This window comes from Aquila chrysaetos, chromosome 18 (genome assembly GCF_900496995.4).
Source record: "Aquila chrysaetos chrysaetos chromosome 18, bAquChr1.4, whole genome shotgun sequence".
Taxonomy (NCBI): Eukaryota; Metazoa; Chordata; class Aves; order Accipitriformes; family Accipitridae; genus Aquila; species Aquila chrysaetos.
The window spans coordinates 26988794-27006680 of record NC_044021.1 but is presented as its reverse complement, the minus strand read 5'-3'; the positions used below and the strand labels follow the sequence as shown (position 1 = coordinate 27006680).

The 17887-nt window shown below is 37.7% G+C and overlaps 1 protein-coding gene across 12 annotated transcripts in view; it reads right to left on the bottom strand.

Moving 5' to 3' along the window:
* TNS3 (tensin 3) overlaps positions 1-17887 on the bottom strand; it is a 298348-nt gene that overhangs the window by 108620 nt on the left and 171841 nt on the right. For all 12 annotated transcript variants that reach the window (XM_041118287.1, XM_030041615.2, XM_030041616.2 and 9 more), the window contains 6 exons: positions 16368-16420; positions 15366-15537; positions 8870-8920; positions 7508-7630; positions 5932-5996; positions 2816-2899 (listed from right to left, as the gene is read on the bottom strand). In XM_041118287.1, the coding sequence (XP_040974221.1) occupies positions 2816-2899; positions 5932-5996; positions 7508-7630; positions 8870-8920; positions 15366-15537; positions 16368-16420 (548 nt within the window). The remainder of the gene's footprint in view (positions 1-2815; positions 2900-5931; positions 5997-7507; positions 7631-8869; positions 8921-15365; positions 15538-16367; positions 16421-17887) is intronic.

Here is a 17887-nt window from a genome sequence, read left to right as displayed (position 1 = left end):
ACAAAGCAACGTGAAAATCGTTGTATTTCTGCTATTTAATACCCAGTTTGGTCACAAGCTCATGAGCAAGTACATGCAAGTGAACATCACTGTGTGTTAAACAAATTCTTCCTATCTTCTTAAATAACCAAGGGAAATCAGTCTCCTTTAATTTCTCTACTGATTTGAGTCCCTTTTTCTTCCATGCCCATGACACGACCTTCATTTAACTTCACTCTCAGGAATGTACAGGAAAAAGAATATCGCCTCTTTTTCCCCCTTTACACACAGATCAAATTAACTGATCCCTTACTGCACGCTGCCAGTAACACCACAACTAAAGACATCCTGCCCAACAACGACAGCTTTACTACCCCAGAACGGGGGTTGTGGTGGTTTAAAATAGGTTTCATTTTATAGACAGCTAGCAAAGCTCACTTTATTTTGAAATGTTAAGAAAAACAACTTCACTTTTTGGTTTCCTCCTTCAGTCTTTCTGAAAATATTTGGTACATCAAAACCGCAAATTTACAAATTGTCACAGGTACATGACAAAAAATATTTTGTGAGTGACCTCTCAGTCTGAATGTTTCCTCTCTACCACTACCCGTTTTTAATTATTCCAAAAATTTGACTGAATTTTTGAACACCTTTCTCAAGGCAGTGCATTTAAGAAGCTTACCGGCAGTTGGCTTATTTTTGAAAAGCATCTTCAAAGATTTATCCCAAAGGTTTATGAGAAATTTCTAAATATGAAGGGTCTGTATCTGCACTTCTTATTCAGGCAAACCTTCAACTGCTTATCTGAGAATATCTGAGAATTATCTGAGTATCCCTTTAAGTACTGTCAGAATGGATTCAGAATAAGAGATCTGGTCCCTGGTTGCTTTTCTTGCCACTGTTACAGCATGCAACCAGCAGTGGGGAAAAGTTAAGTGATTATTTTCAGGACTGACACACTTAATGGCCACAATGTATTTTTTTCTGGACAAAACCTAGTGGAGAAAAAGTTTCAAAATACAAATAATGGGTGTATTTTCAAATCTTATAATTTTGATATTCACCTAAATTATACCCGTTTATACATCAACTGGATTTTAACAAGGACATCGGTAATTAATTATCCAAGAATGGTTTCAGAGAAAAAGCACATTAAAAAGGTGATTCAGGCCACTAACTGACCAAAACGGGATCAAAAAACGAATATAAAATTGCCCACAAATATTACAGAGTTGGTTTTCCTTTCTCTGCAATAGGATTAGTACCCACTGCCAGGCCAGGCAAAGGTAGGAAAGGAGAGGTTGAGGAGGAGAGCGGTTCTGGCGGATGGTTTGGAGAACCTCCTCTGTTCTCACGGCGAGTGACACGCTCCAAAGTACCTGTGCGCGCCTGCGCCTGGAAGACTGTAAGGGCAGCTCAAGTTCAGTACTACTGAGCAAAGGTGCTAATTCCATCAGTCAGGAGGTGAAATGAGTCTCTCCGAGACTTCCCCCCGCCCCAGAAGAATTAAGCAAGTGTCCTTGAAGAGGGTAGGAAAGCTAGATACCACCATTTACACCTCTTCCATCTCTAGCTTTGGGGCTCGCATATAAGTTAGTAGCTACTGAAGCTTTCTGTCAACACGGTTGTAAAAACTGCCCTGATGCACAACTCTGAGGCTGCTGTGAGGGTGCCTGGCTCTCATGGAAATAAGCCTGCTGCATAAGGCTCCTTGACGGGAAGATTAACAACACCTATTTCCTTTTGCTCCTACGGTTCACATTTCTCTACCTCGTAGGCACCACTCTCAAATCCTTATTATTAAAATGCAATACACATACATGCAAGCATAAAAATGAAGGAAAAAAAAAAAAAAGAGACCAGTAAACTTGTAGTTATGAAAAGTTTAGTTCAAGTCTAATGGAATGCTGTGTTACTATTTTTCAAATGGAAAAAGAGCTGTGCAGGTGACCAAATGGGTTCAAGAAGCAACAGAAAAGTTTTTCTTATTTAGAGATTAACAGAACAAAATGCCTTATGCTGGTTGTTACCACTTATTTTTCTAGTTTAATCACTAGCAAAGCCCTATCCTTTAAACAACTTCTAAAAAACCTACTGTATACACGCTGATTAAGACCAAAAATGAACAGTAATTACTAAATCAAGTCCAGTTGATATTTTATGTTTCTAAAAGAAGATTCACCTATATCACAATTACCTGTCTGATGGATATCAATCTCTTTTGGTACTGAATCCTTCATTACCTCTGTCAAAATGAGGTAAATAGCGAACCCCAGAACTATTCACTTTCCAAACTGCTTACTTTGAGTCCTAACTCAACCTCATTCATGCAGACAGACTGAAAAGGTAAGACATCCAGACAGACAGAATGAATAATGCATACTTGCAAAATGCAAACATTTACGAGCATGGACATGGGGCAGATGCATAATCTAGAGATCCTCCAAACAAGTGGTAATAAGATCTTTATTGCACACTAATCAACACACATTCCATACACATCATTTATGCCACAGAAAAATGAGTTTATTATTATCCTGGAGCAATCAAGAAATAGATTGTGACATCTCTTTTTGTTAACAAACAATGCAGTAAGAACACACGTAGATAACAGCACCGTACAAAAGGTCTTATCTGTTTCGGGCTATGTGCAGGAACTGAAGGAGAGATCTCATCAATCAAGGAATATCAAGATAAGATAAAGTGCTGACAGTTCAGGCATCACTGGAGGATCTTGTGGAAATAGCCTTCACATAACAGGGGAGGGAGTAAGGGATGGGGGCAGAAGATAACAATGATATTCCTTATTGGTATGAATTAGAAATAAATTAAATACCTTCTTTGGGATGGCTGCATTAAAGCTGAAACTTTATCATCAAAGAATTTCTTCATAGCAAATCTGTCTAGAGCCTGATCAGCACTGTCAAAACAGAGACACAGATACCATGTTATTCCAGTTCAGGATTATCTTGGAAATTCAGCACGTTACTGCTTGAAATATGCCAAAATATTTGGAAGGAAAAAGAAGGAAAGGAAGGAAAAAGAAAAGAAAGCAGCACCTAACTCGCAACTCTGGCATTTACAGGTCAGACAAGAATGTTTTTTCCACTGACACCTTCTCATTCCACACCTTAAGGCAGTTTCCTTCTTGAGGCAAAGCACCTACTCCCTTATTCAATTAACTAGATTGCATATTTCCAACGTGAATATGTTAAAGTTGTAATGCAATAAACTTTAGCAATGCCAAGCAGCTCAGGCTGCAAAAGAAAGATACTTGCCGTAGTTTCCTAAGAGTGCCACTGGGGAGTTCTCTCTGCGAAATACAAATTTATTCTCTTTTTAAAAAAGAAGCAGTAACATTATGGAGATGAAAACCACTGCCTAGCTCTGACTGTAGTACAGTACATGAGGTGCAAAGGATGCCAGCCTAGAGGATCATTTAAGCAGTCAAAAATTCATTCAGTCTTTGTTTCCTATGCCCTGAGCCACCAAGGGAAAGAATGTTTAAAATAAAAGCGTCAATCTTTGAAAAAGAAATGTTTTGCATCAGAAAACTACAAACTCTTCAAATGCACAATTAAAGAGCAACATTCAGAAAAATACATTTTCTTCCGTTCTCTACCCAGACTGGCTCTGATGGGGGTCTTCTGCATCTGTGCGGAGGAAGGCAAGAGGGTACAGAAAAAAGAATCAGAAGTGCCAAAAATCAGTAAGAATGCTGTTTATCACATATGCCAAGTAACATGCTGTGCTGATTCTGTTGTATCTATACCAGATAAAACCAATGTGTCTCTCAACAGATATAGTTGACAGTGTTAATTAACATCAGGACATAAAAAAAAAGGAGAAGTTTCAAAATAATTAGACTCTGGAATATCAAACTTTAAATTCCACATCTAATTCAACCTAAATGAGTTCTGAGGAAAAAAACCTGTGCAAAATATACATATGCATATCAGGCTAAAAACGGAATTATACCTTTTCCAAAAATTAATCAGAAGTTACCGATTGTCTTGACAGGGTGCTGGATTGGGCTGTGAAGTTATGCCTTTTCTTCATGGATGTCAAAGATTACACAGTGTGTGCTTAGAACATCCTTGACCTAAAAACCCTCTTCTTTACCCAACCCATCATACATCTTCATACATCTTCACCCACACTACCACCCAGAATTTAGGCAACCCACTCATAACTGGCCAGAGACTGCTAGTACTTCACCTGTTAAAACAGAGTTTACCAACTATTACAAAGAACTCTGTTTGCCCTCATTAAATATGACGGCACATTATTCCTTCCTAAATGAGAAAATCAGATATTTATAACGTATAACCAAAAGGGGTTTGCATCATAAGGCTTTTTCACTAAGCCTAGATTTTTTGGCATTTGCATGCTGAGAATTAGGAACTTTATTTAGTGTGAACATCCTCAAAGTCTTCTGAGTGCCATTTCTGACACAGCAGCTGGCACCCTCAACAGCAGCACCTGCAGTAATTTCTGCTTCTGTGAGGTTGCCCTGTAGCGTTTTGAAGAGTCTTGATAATGCTAGGGATATACAAATCCTAGGTAGGAAACTTCCCCAACCTCATTCTTACACAGAAAAGTTCAGGTTTGGATAGTAGCTGACAGATATCCAGAAATTTAAAGAGCTTCCAAACTCACTCATCCCCTGCAACCTCACCAGAGGAATCCTGAATTTGTTTGGGGTAAAAGATGACACCTTCCATCACTGGGCTTTACAATCATATCCAGGCGGTGTTCTGTTATGGCATTACTAAAATGTATTTATAGCCAGGTACCACCTTTAAGGATGGCACTATATTGCAACACTGAGATCACAACACAGTACTGTACTAGCCCCACTTGGCAGATTTTGTCATTCACAATACTTGTCAACAAAATATTATAGAATTGTGGCAATCACTGTCCCAATTACTACTTGAAGATACAAGTATTTATTTTTTCAGCACATATTAGTGTGTATAATGCACTTAATTTCTTAGTCTACAATTACCTGTTGATCAGGCTTACGAGGGTGAACACAGATTATTTTCTGAGATGCTGGTTTTACTGAAATCCATTAGTAATTTACCATCAGCCTATAGTGATTCAGGACTTCATCCGCTACAGTGTTGGATCAAATCTATTACTGACAGACTGGTGTGAATTCAGAACCTGTTAAATTTGATTTAACCACGGCCTTTACAGGGCATTTTAATACATTTATGTATGTATATATAAGAGACCAAGGGAAAAGAGTTTGATTAAAAACCAAACAAAAAACCCAAAACAAAACACATTTCATCCTTTTGAGACCATTTATCCATTTTTATCTTTGTTGACATAAATTGTCAACTGTCATTTCATAATTTGAGCACTCTAAAAGAAACAATTAAAACCAAGTACTCAGACACCTATTGTTTGAACTGACTGCAAGATGAAAGTCTAGATTATTTCTTAAACTGCATTCTGCACTTTGATCAATGTCTAGGAATTCCCTATTCAGATACTGACTCCAGATTCTAATAACTGTTTTCCTTAACTACTTTAGGAATAGTATATTGATTCAAGAGAGGCAACTTGATGGATGTGGCAAATAGGTGGGTTTAATAGAATAAAGATGGTATCATTATATAAAAATTGTTTCTTACACATTTCTTCATTCATCTCAAAAGACCCTTTAGAGAATTTTTCCGCAGAATCACTGAATATCTCGGATTAGAAGGGGCCTTGGGGTGTCACCTAGTGCAACCTCCTGCTGAAAGCAGGACCACAAGAAAACTCTGTCATGAAAGCAGCCTGTTTTAAGACATGCTCCAAGACTCTTTGAGAAGAAAACCTGACAAACCTTAACTGACAAACAGGAAGGTGACAAACAGTGCTACAATTAAAAGGCATCTTTTTCTGAGGTTTCCTTAATTGTAAAAAACACAATATGCGTTATTCACAACTTACCTTGCAGAAACATTGGTGAAGTGCATGTATGATGATATGACTACGCCTATCCTTCCTTTTCCTCCCTGTATTAGGAAAAAGGGAATGATAACTTATTTATTACATTATTGGGCATTATTTTAAGGCCCATACGAAACAAAACTTTAAGACAGGAGATTCAGAGAGCCCTTTTGCTTATGCATCTCCTGTGTTGTTGGAATTGTGGTAATGATGGGCAGCAGCTTGTCTATGTATGCAAGCTGGCTGACAAGTGACATAAAAACCACAAAGTAGGATTTCTACGTGCGTGCCTGTCAAGTCTTACTGAGAGGAAATTATTAAAACAAAATAATCTTGACCAGTAACAGAAACACTGTATCACCTATCCTAATTTTATATTACTTTTTCCAGAGATCATTCAAGACAAGTCTAGACAATGTTGCAATTTTCTGGCATGAAATGCTATAAAATATCTATTTTGGAAAGCATATGAGTTTCCGACAGGTTTGGGCATTGTTACCTCCCCAGCACCTGAGATTTATAACAACTACTACTTATGACATGAATTCAGTACAATTTACCAAGCAGTAATTCTCACAGATTTCAAAACAATTTCAGTCCCTCAGCTGATACAAGTTGCTGTGTCTATCTTTGTGGCTGGAAACTTTAAAGTCATTACCGAAAGGCAATAATCAACAATATGCACTACCAATTTGTATATAAAATACCTAGGAATATTTTGCCCCCTCTTCTTTTCTCCCATGTATGGGTCATTCTCCTGGCTGCAGTCCTGCAACTAGTAAGAATTCAATAGCGTTTCATACAATCATGGCATTCTCCCTGCAAGGAATTCAGGACTCAGGACTATACAACCTGACTTGAAGAGAAGTTTTGGTCCCATTATCACCCTCGTTCTGTTTAGAGTAACATCCACCAGTAACACAGAGACAGATTTGCCTCGAGTGTCACCAGCACAGCTACCAACTCAGTTCTGAATTTGTTTTATCTATTTAATTCAGGCTTTTCTTTATTTCTCTTCATCACGAGCAAGCAAGGAGAAGAAGTAACACTTTACAATGGTAGCTCTGCTGTAAGGCACTGCAATGATGCCAGCAGTTAGAACCTATCAGAAATACCGAGGAGGTACTTAACGCCCTCATTTCCTACAACCATAAGGCAGTCTAAAGGGATGATCTGTGATATGTTGCCTATCCTTATTCCGCAACAAAATCAGTGAATGTCACGAAACATGAAAAGCTTCTAAAGAGTTTGCTACTGAGCTGGAAAAACCTCAAGCTTCTAAATACACTCACAGAAGCAGCGCTGACCTTTGAAGGAAGTGAACTAACATCACTGCATGCTATACCCAGAGCAGAGGCTAGAACCTTAGTTATCATAAAAAAAGCAGTGTGTAACAAGAATGCAAGGTCAGTGGATTTAAGTCTACTTAAATCAACTGAAGATTTGGCACAGTTTCCAAAATTGAAAACAGAGCAAACTTCTTTTTTTATTTTTTAAAATGAGTAAGAATAAAGGACAAGGTTTTTTAAAACAAATACAAACTGATAGACGACGTGTATGCACAAAGCTCACTTACTCTGCAATGGATCACCACCACATGTTGAGGATCATTGTTCAGCCATGACTCCATAGCCTTGCAGATGGTGCACACCTTATCGAGTGGCGGAGCATGGAGATCAGGCCACCCCACATCCATAATCTGCAATTAAACGAATAACATTCACAAAAGACACTTTGATCCTAATACTGCATATTAAAATCTGTCTTCAAATAACTGTGAGGGTGCAGACTCTCCACATTTTTTCCAACCCCAGATAATCATGTCATTCAAATGCCATGATGTAACTAAAATATGCTTACAGGTCTCTTAAACAGAAGGACATTTGTTTGTTTTAAGATACTAGTACTTTTATAAAAACAAACAAAACCCAAACAAACAAAAAACAACCTCCCCCCAAAACCCACCAACCACTCACAAGTGACAACTGACAATCTTGATTTCTTAAACAATTTCCAATTAGAAATTCAGGTATTTTATAACGGTAAAATATTTAGGAGGTCAAAATTAGAACAAAGAATGTTAACTGGCCTGGTCCAGTATTTTGTGATTTGCAATTTATTTCCTTCATGTGCAACAGATGTGACATCTCAAAACTTTGTTCATATTTTATATTCAACTTTAGTCACTATATAATACTGTTTACTCAACCTATCATTATTGTACGCATATAATATGTTAACCCTAACAAAACCAGTAACCATGAGCAACTTAAATCCTTCATGATCAATAAAGCATTCAAAAGGTCAAAATCAAGAGTTCTTCTAATATTTTCCTCAGGTAGCACATATCCCTGTAAATATACTGCTACAAGTACACACCTGTGCTATACTGGCCTTACAATACCTGCTGAAAAGTACCTGCATATCATTTTTTACAACAAACAAATACAACATTTGGTGAGGAGGAGCAAAAGACAGACACCAATAGCTCCCTCCCTTACGTCTCGATTGTGCAGAGGAGCAACTATGAGAAAACAGTACAAAAGGGAAGTCTATATCTGAACCGAGTTCACTAGCTTGAGCCATCAGACTGTACGTTGCAGTATACAAACCCTAGTATCCTGTGACTGCACAAGGGAAGTATACTTGGAGTAAAATTTAAGTCACTCAATAGGAATTTTTCAGTAGTCACAAGGGGCTTCAGGTCCTGTGTGCAAAGTCTAAGAAACAACAGGAACAGCTATGTAAAGCACAGACCTAACAGACACAAAACAGAACTTCAGAAAAAATAAAAAGGGATGCATGTGGGGTTTTTTATCATCTTCCAAAAGTTCTTTTACTCTGTATCTCAACGCTTGCATCGCTTCAGGGCTTATCAGGCCATTTAAGTTGTATTTAGCACTAGAAAGAGAAGTATGTTATGGAAGACAACCAATACCTTTGGGTTAAGCTTGGCAAGGTCGTATCTCTTTTCAGAGAGGTTTAACACCTGTTCAGAAAGAAAGAAAAAAGTATCAACCATCAAGACTTCGTAATTTATGTAGTAAATAGCTGTATTCGAAAGACATGATAATTACAAGAAACTAGAGTGGTAAGGCTTCAGGTTTGCCTACTGTTTTACTAAACTAAATTAACATTTGAAGTCAGGTAGCACTAGCAAATGTATTTTAGGTATTCAGTTATCATACAATGAAACTAAAGATGAAACTAAAGGCACATTTTGAAAAAGGACAATTAAAATTCTGCTACATTTTATTTATTTCACATGGCTTTATTTTAGTCAGAGGTATACTGAGAGACCTGGGCACCATGCAAAATAACTGCACAGCATTAGAATTAACAAAGAAAAGCCTGGGAGGGTGGTACAGTCTTAAACATTTGAATTTGAGTGCCTGGCAAGAAATTATTAGTCTGTCAAAATTTCGCAGGGAAGATGTGGCATAGCTATTTAACTATAACTTAGCCTGTGAGATCTTCCAACTCTTCTGCTAGCTCATTAGACAGTAAGTTATCATACACTTAGTGCTTAATAAGGAACAGTTAAAGAGATAGACTGCTAAATGAACATAAATAAAAATAAAGCAATGTGTACAAGTATATCTGACTCTTTCATTAGGAAGTACTTTAAAACAGTATCAATCAACAACAAAAAGCTGAAATATCAATACTCAACAACTAAAACAATGCTCCAGAGGCAGATTCTCTTTCATTGTGTGGCTATTTCACATCACAATGAGTTAAGTACAGATGATATTCATAATCATTTAAAAAGTCTCATTACACTGCCAGAATGGGATAAACGGACCATAAATATGAAAAATAGTAAATATGAGGGGTAAGTCCATTATACACTTTACTACTACCCAAGGACAATTTAAGAACCCTTTTCTGAAGCATATCATCCCATTTGGCGTAACCAGCACTCTCAGCAGCAGTCTGAGCAAAGAAGCCAAGAACTGAACAGGCTACAGAAACTACATCATTTCGCTTCCAGAGCTGGTGCCTGCTGCTCACTGATGGGGCACTTAAATAAGTTGAATATGCAACCCCATCATGGACACAGTGGAAGCAGGAAGGCACTATACTCTCTTTAGGAAAAAATATGCTTTTTGAACAAGAAATTAATCCAGAGAATGAAGAAACCCCCAAATTAACAAGGCACCCCAGAAAAGAGCTTCTATTTTAAGCTGCATAAGATTCTGGAATTACACATCATATTGTCCATAAAGGGTATATGCAACTTTTATTGACCTCAAACCCCAAAAGAAAGCATAAAACATCTTTATATGATGAGGAACATGGTCTTTAGTCCAATATATGGTTTGCATTTTAAACAGATTACTGCTGAAGAGCTAAATGCCAATCAAAAATTCATATGTGCACTGTCCATATTATTTTGGATCAGGATGATGTATCAACATTTGCAATTAAGACTATAGTTATTATCCTTCCAGAAACACCAACTGTACTTTAACAGGAATGAAAACAGAAGTGTCTTATACAAATGAAATGTCTGTAATTTTCTAGCAGTCTTAATATTTGCAAAACAATTTAGTAGAGAGTTGTACTTCTCAGTACAGAATTCTTAAGAATAGTGTTAAAGCTGTGTTAAGAGATGAATTACCAAAAATTTCGCACAGAAAAAAAGTGCTATTTGGCAAGAACTTTATTTTATTCATCTTTCTTGTCGTATTTATATGCAAGATCAGTTTAAAATTCCTGTATGTCAGCATATGGCCCTGTTCGTGATGGGTATTTGTCACTGCTGGATGAGATGCCAAACTGAAGACGCTGCTGTACCCAAGTCCCTGTCAAGCTATTGAGTAGAGATCAAACTGAGATACTCCAGGAGTCCTGTCAGTGCAGAATAGAGACCAGAAGGTACAGGAACCAACATTTCACATACAACAACAAAACAAGAGGTCGCAAAAGTCTTTGAAGAGAAGCACATGCTATAAATAGATGATTAACTTCATCCTTTTTAGGCCCTTTTTGGCATATCCTAGGTCTACTTACTTATATTTTGGTATAAGAAAGACGAGCATTAGCCTTTAGTTCTACGAAACTTAAATGTTTTTGCCCTAAATTTTAGGGCCTCATCTAAAGAATAAAAATGAAGTAAGATAGAAGAAGTAGGTGAAAAAAGAAACCCTTCTTCCTTATACACATCAGAGAGGAAACATCCCCCTTCCCATATGATTTTATCCTGAACTGGGACATTAACTCGTACTATTAAGACAATATTAATTCTCCCACTCAGCTGAATGCTCAGCAACACTGTAGAACAAAAACAAGGAGAATGTTTAGCTGGAGAAGAGACCTTGATGAAGGTACTAAAGGGTCTTAGATTTTGTCTGCTCCTTAATCAGATGACCAGAAATAGAGAATCTAAACGACAAAGAACAGAAACAAACAGCATGTAGCTGGCAATTTTGGAAAGCAAAAGATGTACTGAGGTCATACGACACAAAGTACTGACTGGGGAACAATTCACCAGCCTACAACCCGTTCCATTAAGGAGGAGAGACTGGGAGAGCAGGCAGGCAAAACTCTTCTACCAGGTGGGACCAAACTGAAAACAGTGGTAGCCTTGTGCTGCGTAAAGAGCAGGGAAAAGAGAAGGTGGCTAAAACATGACATAAACTAAAATTAACCAATAGTTCCAACTAGTAAAGCAACACCACCACACAAGCATTACCATATCATTTACATATGCAAGACCAAGAAAATGCACAGTAGTTACATTAGTCTAACCTAGTAACAAATATGTATATGCTAAGACTACAGTGTAACCACCGAAATATTTTTTATAAATTGTAGCAGTGGGTTTGGGGTTTGTTTCACTTTTAAAAAAGAACTGACCATGAATTTAGACAATTGTATTTACTGTCAGATTCCTAACGCCTGTGACATAAATGAGTTACTGTTCATCAGCTGCTCTGTACGCCCCTCCATAGATACCTCTCTAACTAATGAGCTAATTTAGAATAGTTTGCTCCTGAAAAAAATTCGATTACCTTTCAGTCACTGTGGATACAAAAACGTAACTGCAGCACACTAGTACAGGAGCTGACAGAAATAAGGTAGCTTGCTCATTTTTCACTGCTGTAAATCAACATCAAGAGAACTGCTTTGACAACCGTAAGTAATAATCACTGCAATAAAACTTGTTAGAAGCACTGCAAAAAACATACATATTTATCTGTTTTAAACACCAAAACATTCAGTTTTAGGAAATGAGCATAAGTATACAGACAAGTATACAGACAAGCTTATAATGGATTTTTGGGGGTTAAAAGCTCAAAATATCTGAACAATTGAGCATTACTCCTCTCCTACAAGCGCAATGCATGGCAAACTTTTTAGTCAAAATAGCATGACAAATACATTACTGATGAAGTTGGTCAAAATGGTAACACAATGGTGAATTTATTTTTGCAAACTGAATTTTTCAGTTGACACAGAAATTGTGTCCTTTAAACTGTTTTTGCTTTTTGACAGATGTCTGCATTGCGTGCATTTTGGAAGTAGTGGCGTAAAACAGCATTCACTTGGAATCAAGCCTTTGAATCTTGCAATAACATATGCATTCCTTTGTAAGCAAGAGAATTTGGGGGGGAATAAAAGGATGCTTTGTTCTATCCTTTAAATCTCTTCACTATGAAAGGTTTAGGTTTTCAAATAAAACATTTGTCACAGAAAGAACCTGTCAATGAAAATACGCTGCAGGAAAGCAAGCATATCAATGCGCTACTGGTTTTTGGCCACTTCAAAAACTATTTTCTAACAAATGTATTATGGAATATTTTATCTCTCTCATTTCTTTCTCTTCTCTGTCTAATCCAGAGACTCTTAATTCATGATTAATATAAAACAATAACTTAAGGACGAGAGGGAACAGCCTCAAGTTGCACCAGGGGAGGTTTAGATTGGGTATTAGAAAAATTTCATCACCGAAAGGGTTGTCAAGCATTGGAACAGGCTGCCCAGGGAAGCGGTTGAGTCACCATCCCCAGAGGTATTTAAAAGACGTGTAGATGTGGTGCGTAGGGACATTGTTTAGCGTTGGACTTGGCAGTGTTAGGTTTACAGTTGGACTGGATGATCTTAAAGGTCTTTTCCAAGCTAAATGATTCTATGATTCTATTCTATGACTGAAAAAGTCTTTTGCTATTTTTGACATAAAAGCTTGGTTGTTAAAATAGCCAATTTCTAAAGGCTATCAGCATTTAAAGAACAGGCTTTTACAACTACAGGAATTTTGACACATCACTGGATTCTTTTGGAGTAACATTGTCTTGAATTTTTCAACATAACGGGATTTCCCTCTTGCTGACCAAGGCCACACACATACAAACAGAATAAATTGATGAAAGTACTACACGGACACTACAAAAATTCAGTTTTGAAGTTTTTCTCTGTTGGAGACTGCTGGACTCTGTTGGAGTCACGTTTCTTCTAGGAACCAAAGCCTTCTGGGAAGCTTTGTTTTTGTAGGACAACAAAGCAGACAAAAATTTACTGTAAACTATAGACAGGCTTCCATCTCTCCATAAAGGACTCTGGTCCTTAGACTCTCGTAGTATAATCCTCTGCTGTTAGAGCAAATGAGTTTTACTTGTGATTTTTTGTTCACGGTCTTCACAACAGACTCAAACAGGCAACAATGCACTCACCCAATTCCTTGGGTGTGTCATTCCCCTTCTCTGTCCTCACTATCAACTGCAGTGGCAACAGTTTAACATATGTAAAAATCTGGAGGGAGAACAGCTAGGTAAGAAATGCTAAATGCTGATTTGTAGTATATGTTCTGCTAGCTGAGACGCTGACCCAATGAAAGAGTAAAACTGTTCTCATCAACTTCAGCAGAACTGCTCACTTGCATACCTTTTTGGAGGGTTTGGTTGGTTGGTTTTTTGTTGGTTTGGGGTTTTTTTTTGCTGCTATACACATGCCTCTTGAGCAGACTGAAGGGGGTCTTTGAAACATGAGAAACAAATGATCTACAACCTGGCTGTGTTTGCCAGGTTACCTTGCAAATTTGCAGAAACATACTTGGAGCAGACAGCATCAAACTTTCTTTTGACCAAGCCACATGATTTCCAAAGTACTCATTAGAATATAAACAAATAAATAGAACAAAACCAAAACAAAACCAAAACAAAACCAAAAAAAATCAAAAATCCAAACTTTGCAAGAGAAACTGACTGCAATCCCACTTTGAGAGAGGGCACCCTAAACAAGACTTACCGTATGTCAGATTTTTGTAATACAAACAGGTATTTAGTGAGATTTAACTGGACTGAGACTACAAGCTTATTTCACAAATACCAAAACACTGCTGTCACATGGGAAAGGCCACTGAGAACACGTGAATGTGAATCAGTAAAGCTTTACATACAGGTCACCTTCAAACTATTGGTATCTTGTGCCTTACAAGCTACCAGTGTCTGATGGAAGGGAAGCCAAGGGCAAGAAGGTGGCATTCAGAGGACATCAAACCATATTACAAGTATTACAAGGGCATCTTGAGGACAATAGCTGGTTCATAATGCATCTATGACACCTCGGTTTGTGAGTGAAAGACAATCTATTTAAATCATTAGGTGGAATCTCTCCAGAAACTCATGTCCACTGTGAGTCAAGTTCATAGTCCTGAAGCTGTGGATTTGATTCTAATAGTTTACACTAAAAGTTACTGCTAACTAAAAAGACAGTAGAAGAAAAAAGTAAATAAAATACTGGCCCTGTTTGAAATTCGCCTTCATAGAACAAGCTGAGACAATACATGCCATAGGGTTTAGATGCACTAGCCCGAAAACAGCACAGGACATTAGCAGTTTGGGTCATCACTTAAAAAAGAAAAACTGCACACGGAGCTTATTATAGATTTGCTTACAACTGAATTTCCTACAGAAAACTAAACAGCAGGAAAAAATTGTATCTAAATCAAGTTAATGAGAATGAGCTGGACAGAATACAAAAACAGCAACCCTACTTTTATATGTTGTTTCACAATATATAGTAGAGACAGCCAAGACATGATGGTGAGAGACCATCAGATACCCAACTGAGGACCCAGATGTAGCTAGCTGCTAGAAAAAAAGAACACACTCCACATTGCAGTGTGTATGTCTTTTAAAAGCATGCTTTGGACAATGAAAACGGTCAGTGCAATTATTCTACAGCATTTGACTATGTGCTATCACAACAGAGACTGCAGTGCCACCAGCAGAAAAGTGCTTTTAATATCTGTCCTTGCCTAACAGCTTAAACCACTACTGAAAATCTTGCTCTTGCTTGCAAAGCTGTAAAGGTGGACCAAAGAAGCTTAGATGAGTGACTTCTAGTTTATAATGGTATACATGGACCTACAAGTGGTCTTCCTGCAGGACAGAAGATGATGTATCACGAAAGACTGATCCTACACATACCAAGTAATTATCCCCATGTTTGGATTTGAGCATTCGGGTTACATCTTGTAGATTGTGGAGGTAAGTTTCCTCAGAACAGCTAGCAGGGAAGGATACAGCGATGATCCGCTCTGTGATGTAAGTGAGGTCAAGTTCATAGCCTTCCTCCATAATGTGATCAAAGTCTGCACTTCTGTGAAGAAATTAGATGTGGCAGTTCAGAGCAACGCGGCTGAGAACAAGCATAGCATACCAACGAGAAGAAACTGCAACTGGGATTCATACAGTCAAGCATCTGATGTTTCCAATATTTTCATTACAATTACAACTTATTAAATGCCTACAGAGCTCAAATTAATCAGTTCAGTACACAAACGGAGTTAGCCAAACATCAGAGTTCTTCACGTTAAAACTGTAGTGAAAAAAAATCTCTGCAACCAATAATGTAGAAAAGCAGTAAAATGAATACAAGCAACTTTGACAAACACTAGTGCCACAAATTTGGGAGTTAAATAGAAAACTTATAGGTACTTATGTCTGCACAAATCTCTTTTTCTGTAGAATTCTGCAAATGCTTTACAAATTGGTAGATTCACCAATGATCCGTAAAACACTGCAGGTGGATACCATCTTGAAATCTGCTCTGAGTAACACTGAAGTGAATCCAAAACCAGTCCCCAAACTGCAGCAGACACCAATGTCATGCAATTAACCTCACAGGTTAGTCTACAGATACTGTTTACTCTACCTTCTCCTCCTTTTCCAGGCTGAGGACGCAACCAGGCACCTTACCTTGTCCTTCTTAATAGGATAATCAGAAGATTACAGTCCTTAAGTTAAAAGTAAGCTCATTAAATATGCCCAGTTGTTTTCTCAGACAGGGACTGTAAAAATGGTCCTTGCATAGCAGGACTTGTCTTGCAGAAGACTGAACTCACAGAAATCACAACCACAAGTAACAAAACCTAAACCCACCACAGCAGTATGTGACACTACTACACAAAATATTGAAGAAATACTCACCGTGATCCTTTGTCACAAGTGAAAGAGGAGTTCTTCGAAGCACTACTGGAATTCTAGAACAAAGAAAGCAGAGGAGTCAATCCAGTACCTTCCTTGCTGCCACTGATGTCACTATTCCTGCCTTTTTTCCTCATTTATTATATCCACACTGTGGAAAACTATACCAACAATAGGATAAGAGAGGATCATCGCCTTATGTTTTGACCGCAAACACTGGTTATGGCCAGGTTATGTCAAACTCTTCATACAGACTCACTACTACCTCTTCCAACTCACTGCTGCCAGAGAAGGCCTGGCTGTCTGTTGTGCTCTTCTTGGTAACTGCATTAAGATTAGAGAAAACATTCAATGGACTTCTGAGAAGATAGAGCTTGAATTTCTGTATAAACCTGCAAAAGTAAGTTCCTCTCCAGTGATTCTCTTATAACAATATTGAAAAATATACTCAATTTATTCCAGTATCATTCCTGGGAGTTTGAATAGAAGCCTGAGCTGCAATGGTTTTGCTTTACAAGAATTTAGTGTGTGTCTTTTGTAGTTCCATTTGTTCAGTAACAGTAACTATGCATTAAAAAGTGTCACAATGTTCTCCCCATGAACCTTAGTAACAGAATTTTTCTCACCTAATTTTAGCTGTCTCAGAACTAAGCTCCAGTGTGCTACTCACCCAAGCTCTCTGCACGTAATGAGAGAAACAGGGACATCTAGAGGGGCAGTATCCCTTCTTTCCAGGATAGGTTTTTAGAAAAAGACAGCTATTGCTATACTAACTTTAAATAAAAATAAATAAAAATATTTACTTTACATTTAGATATATCTTGTTATACAGAAAATCAGAAGTTCAATTTAGTATCATGTATCAGTAACTCCATAAGAGAAGGAGTATTCACTCATCTTCCTGCCCTGAATTAATACTTACTATACAGAAAAATGCACAGAAGAGCTTATTAAGATGAAGGGTAAGAGCTGGAAAGCTGATAAACCCTATCTATTTTGGCTACACACATGACAAATATTCCCAAAGCAAATAAATTGTGTTTGAATAGAAGAGGCCTTAGAACTTTCCATACAGTGACACTGTGTAACAAAACCTGGGAACAGCTAGGACGCATACAAGCATGCAAGTGGCACATTTCCTTCCAAAATTTCTGGAAAAGAGCTGTTTTGGCAAATATTAAAGCACACCTGATAGCATAAGGTGCAGCTCACCTAAGTGTTTGGTCCCAGTTCCACTAGTTCCTGTCTTTACTTAGACACAGAAAACGAGCAAACTTCATGGTATTTTCAGCTTCTTTCTACCAAGTACTTTCTTAGGATTTTAAAGGCTGCAGGTAATACACCATGGGTGCCAAAACAAGTAAATAACTAATAACTGAAATTCAAGACAAAGCTTTTAGCATGTTTTGTTTTGTTTTTATAACTAGAAAGCAATTGGCAGAACATGCTTCTCCCTCCACTTCCTCAGTCTCCATTGGTCACACCAATGTATCCACTGCTTAAGGAGTACTTCCACCATTTTT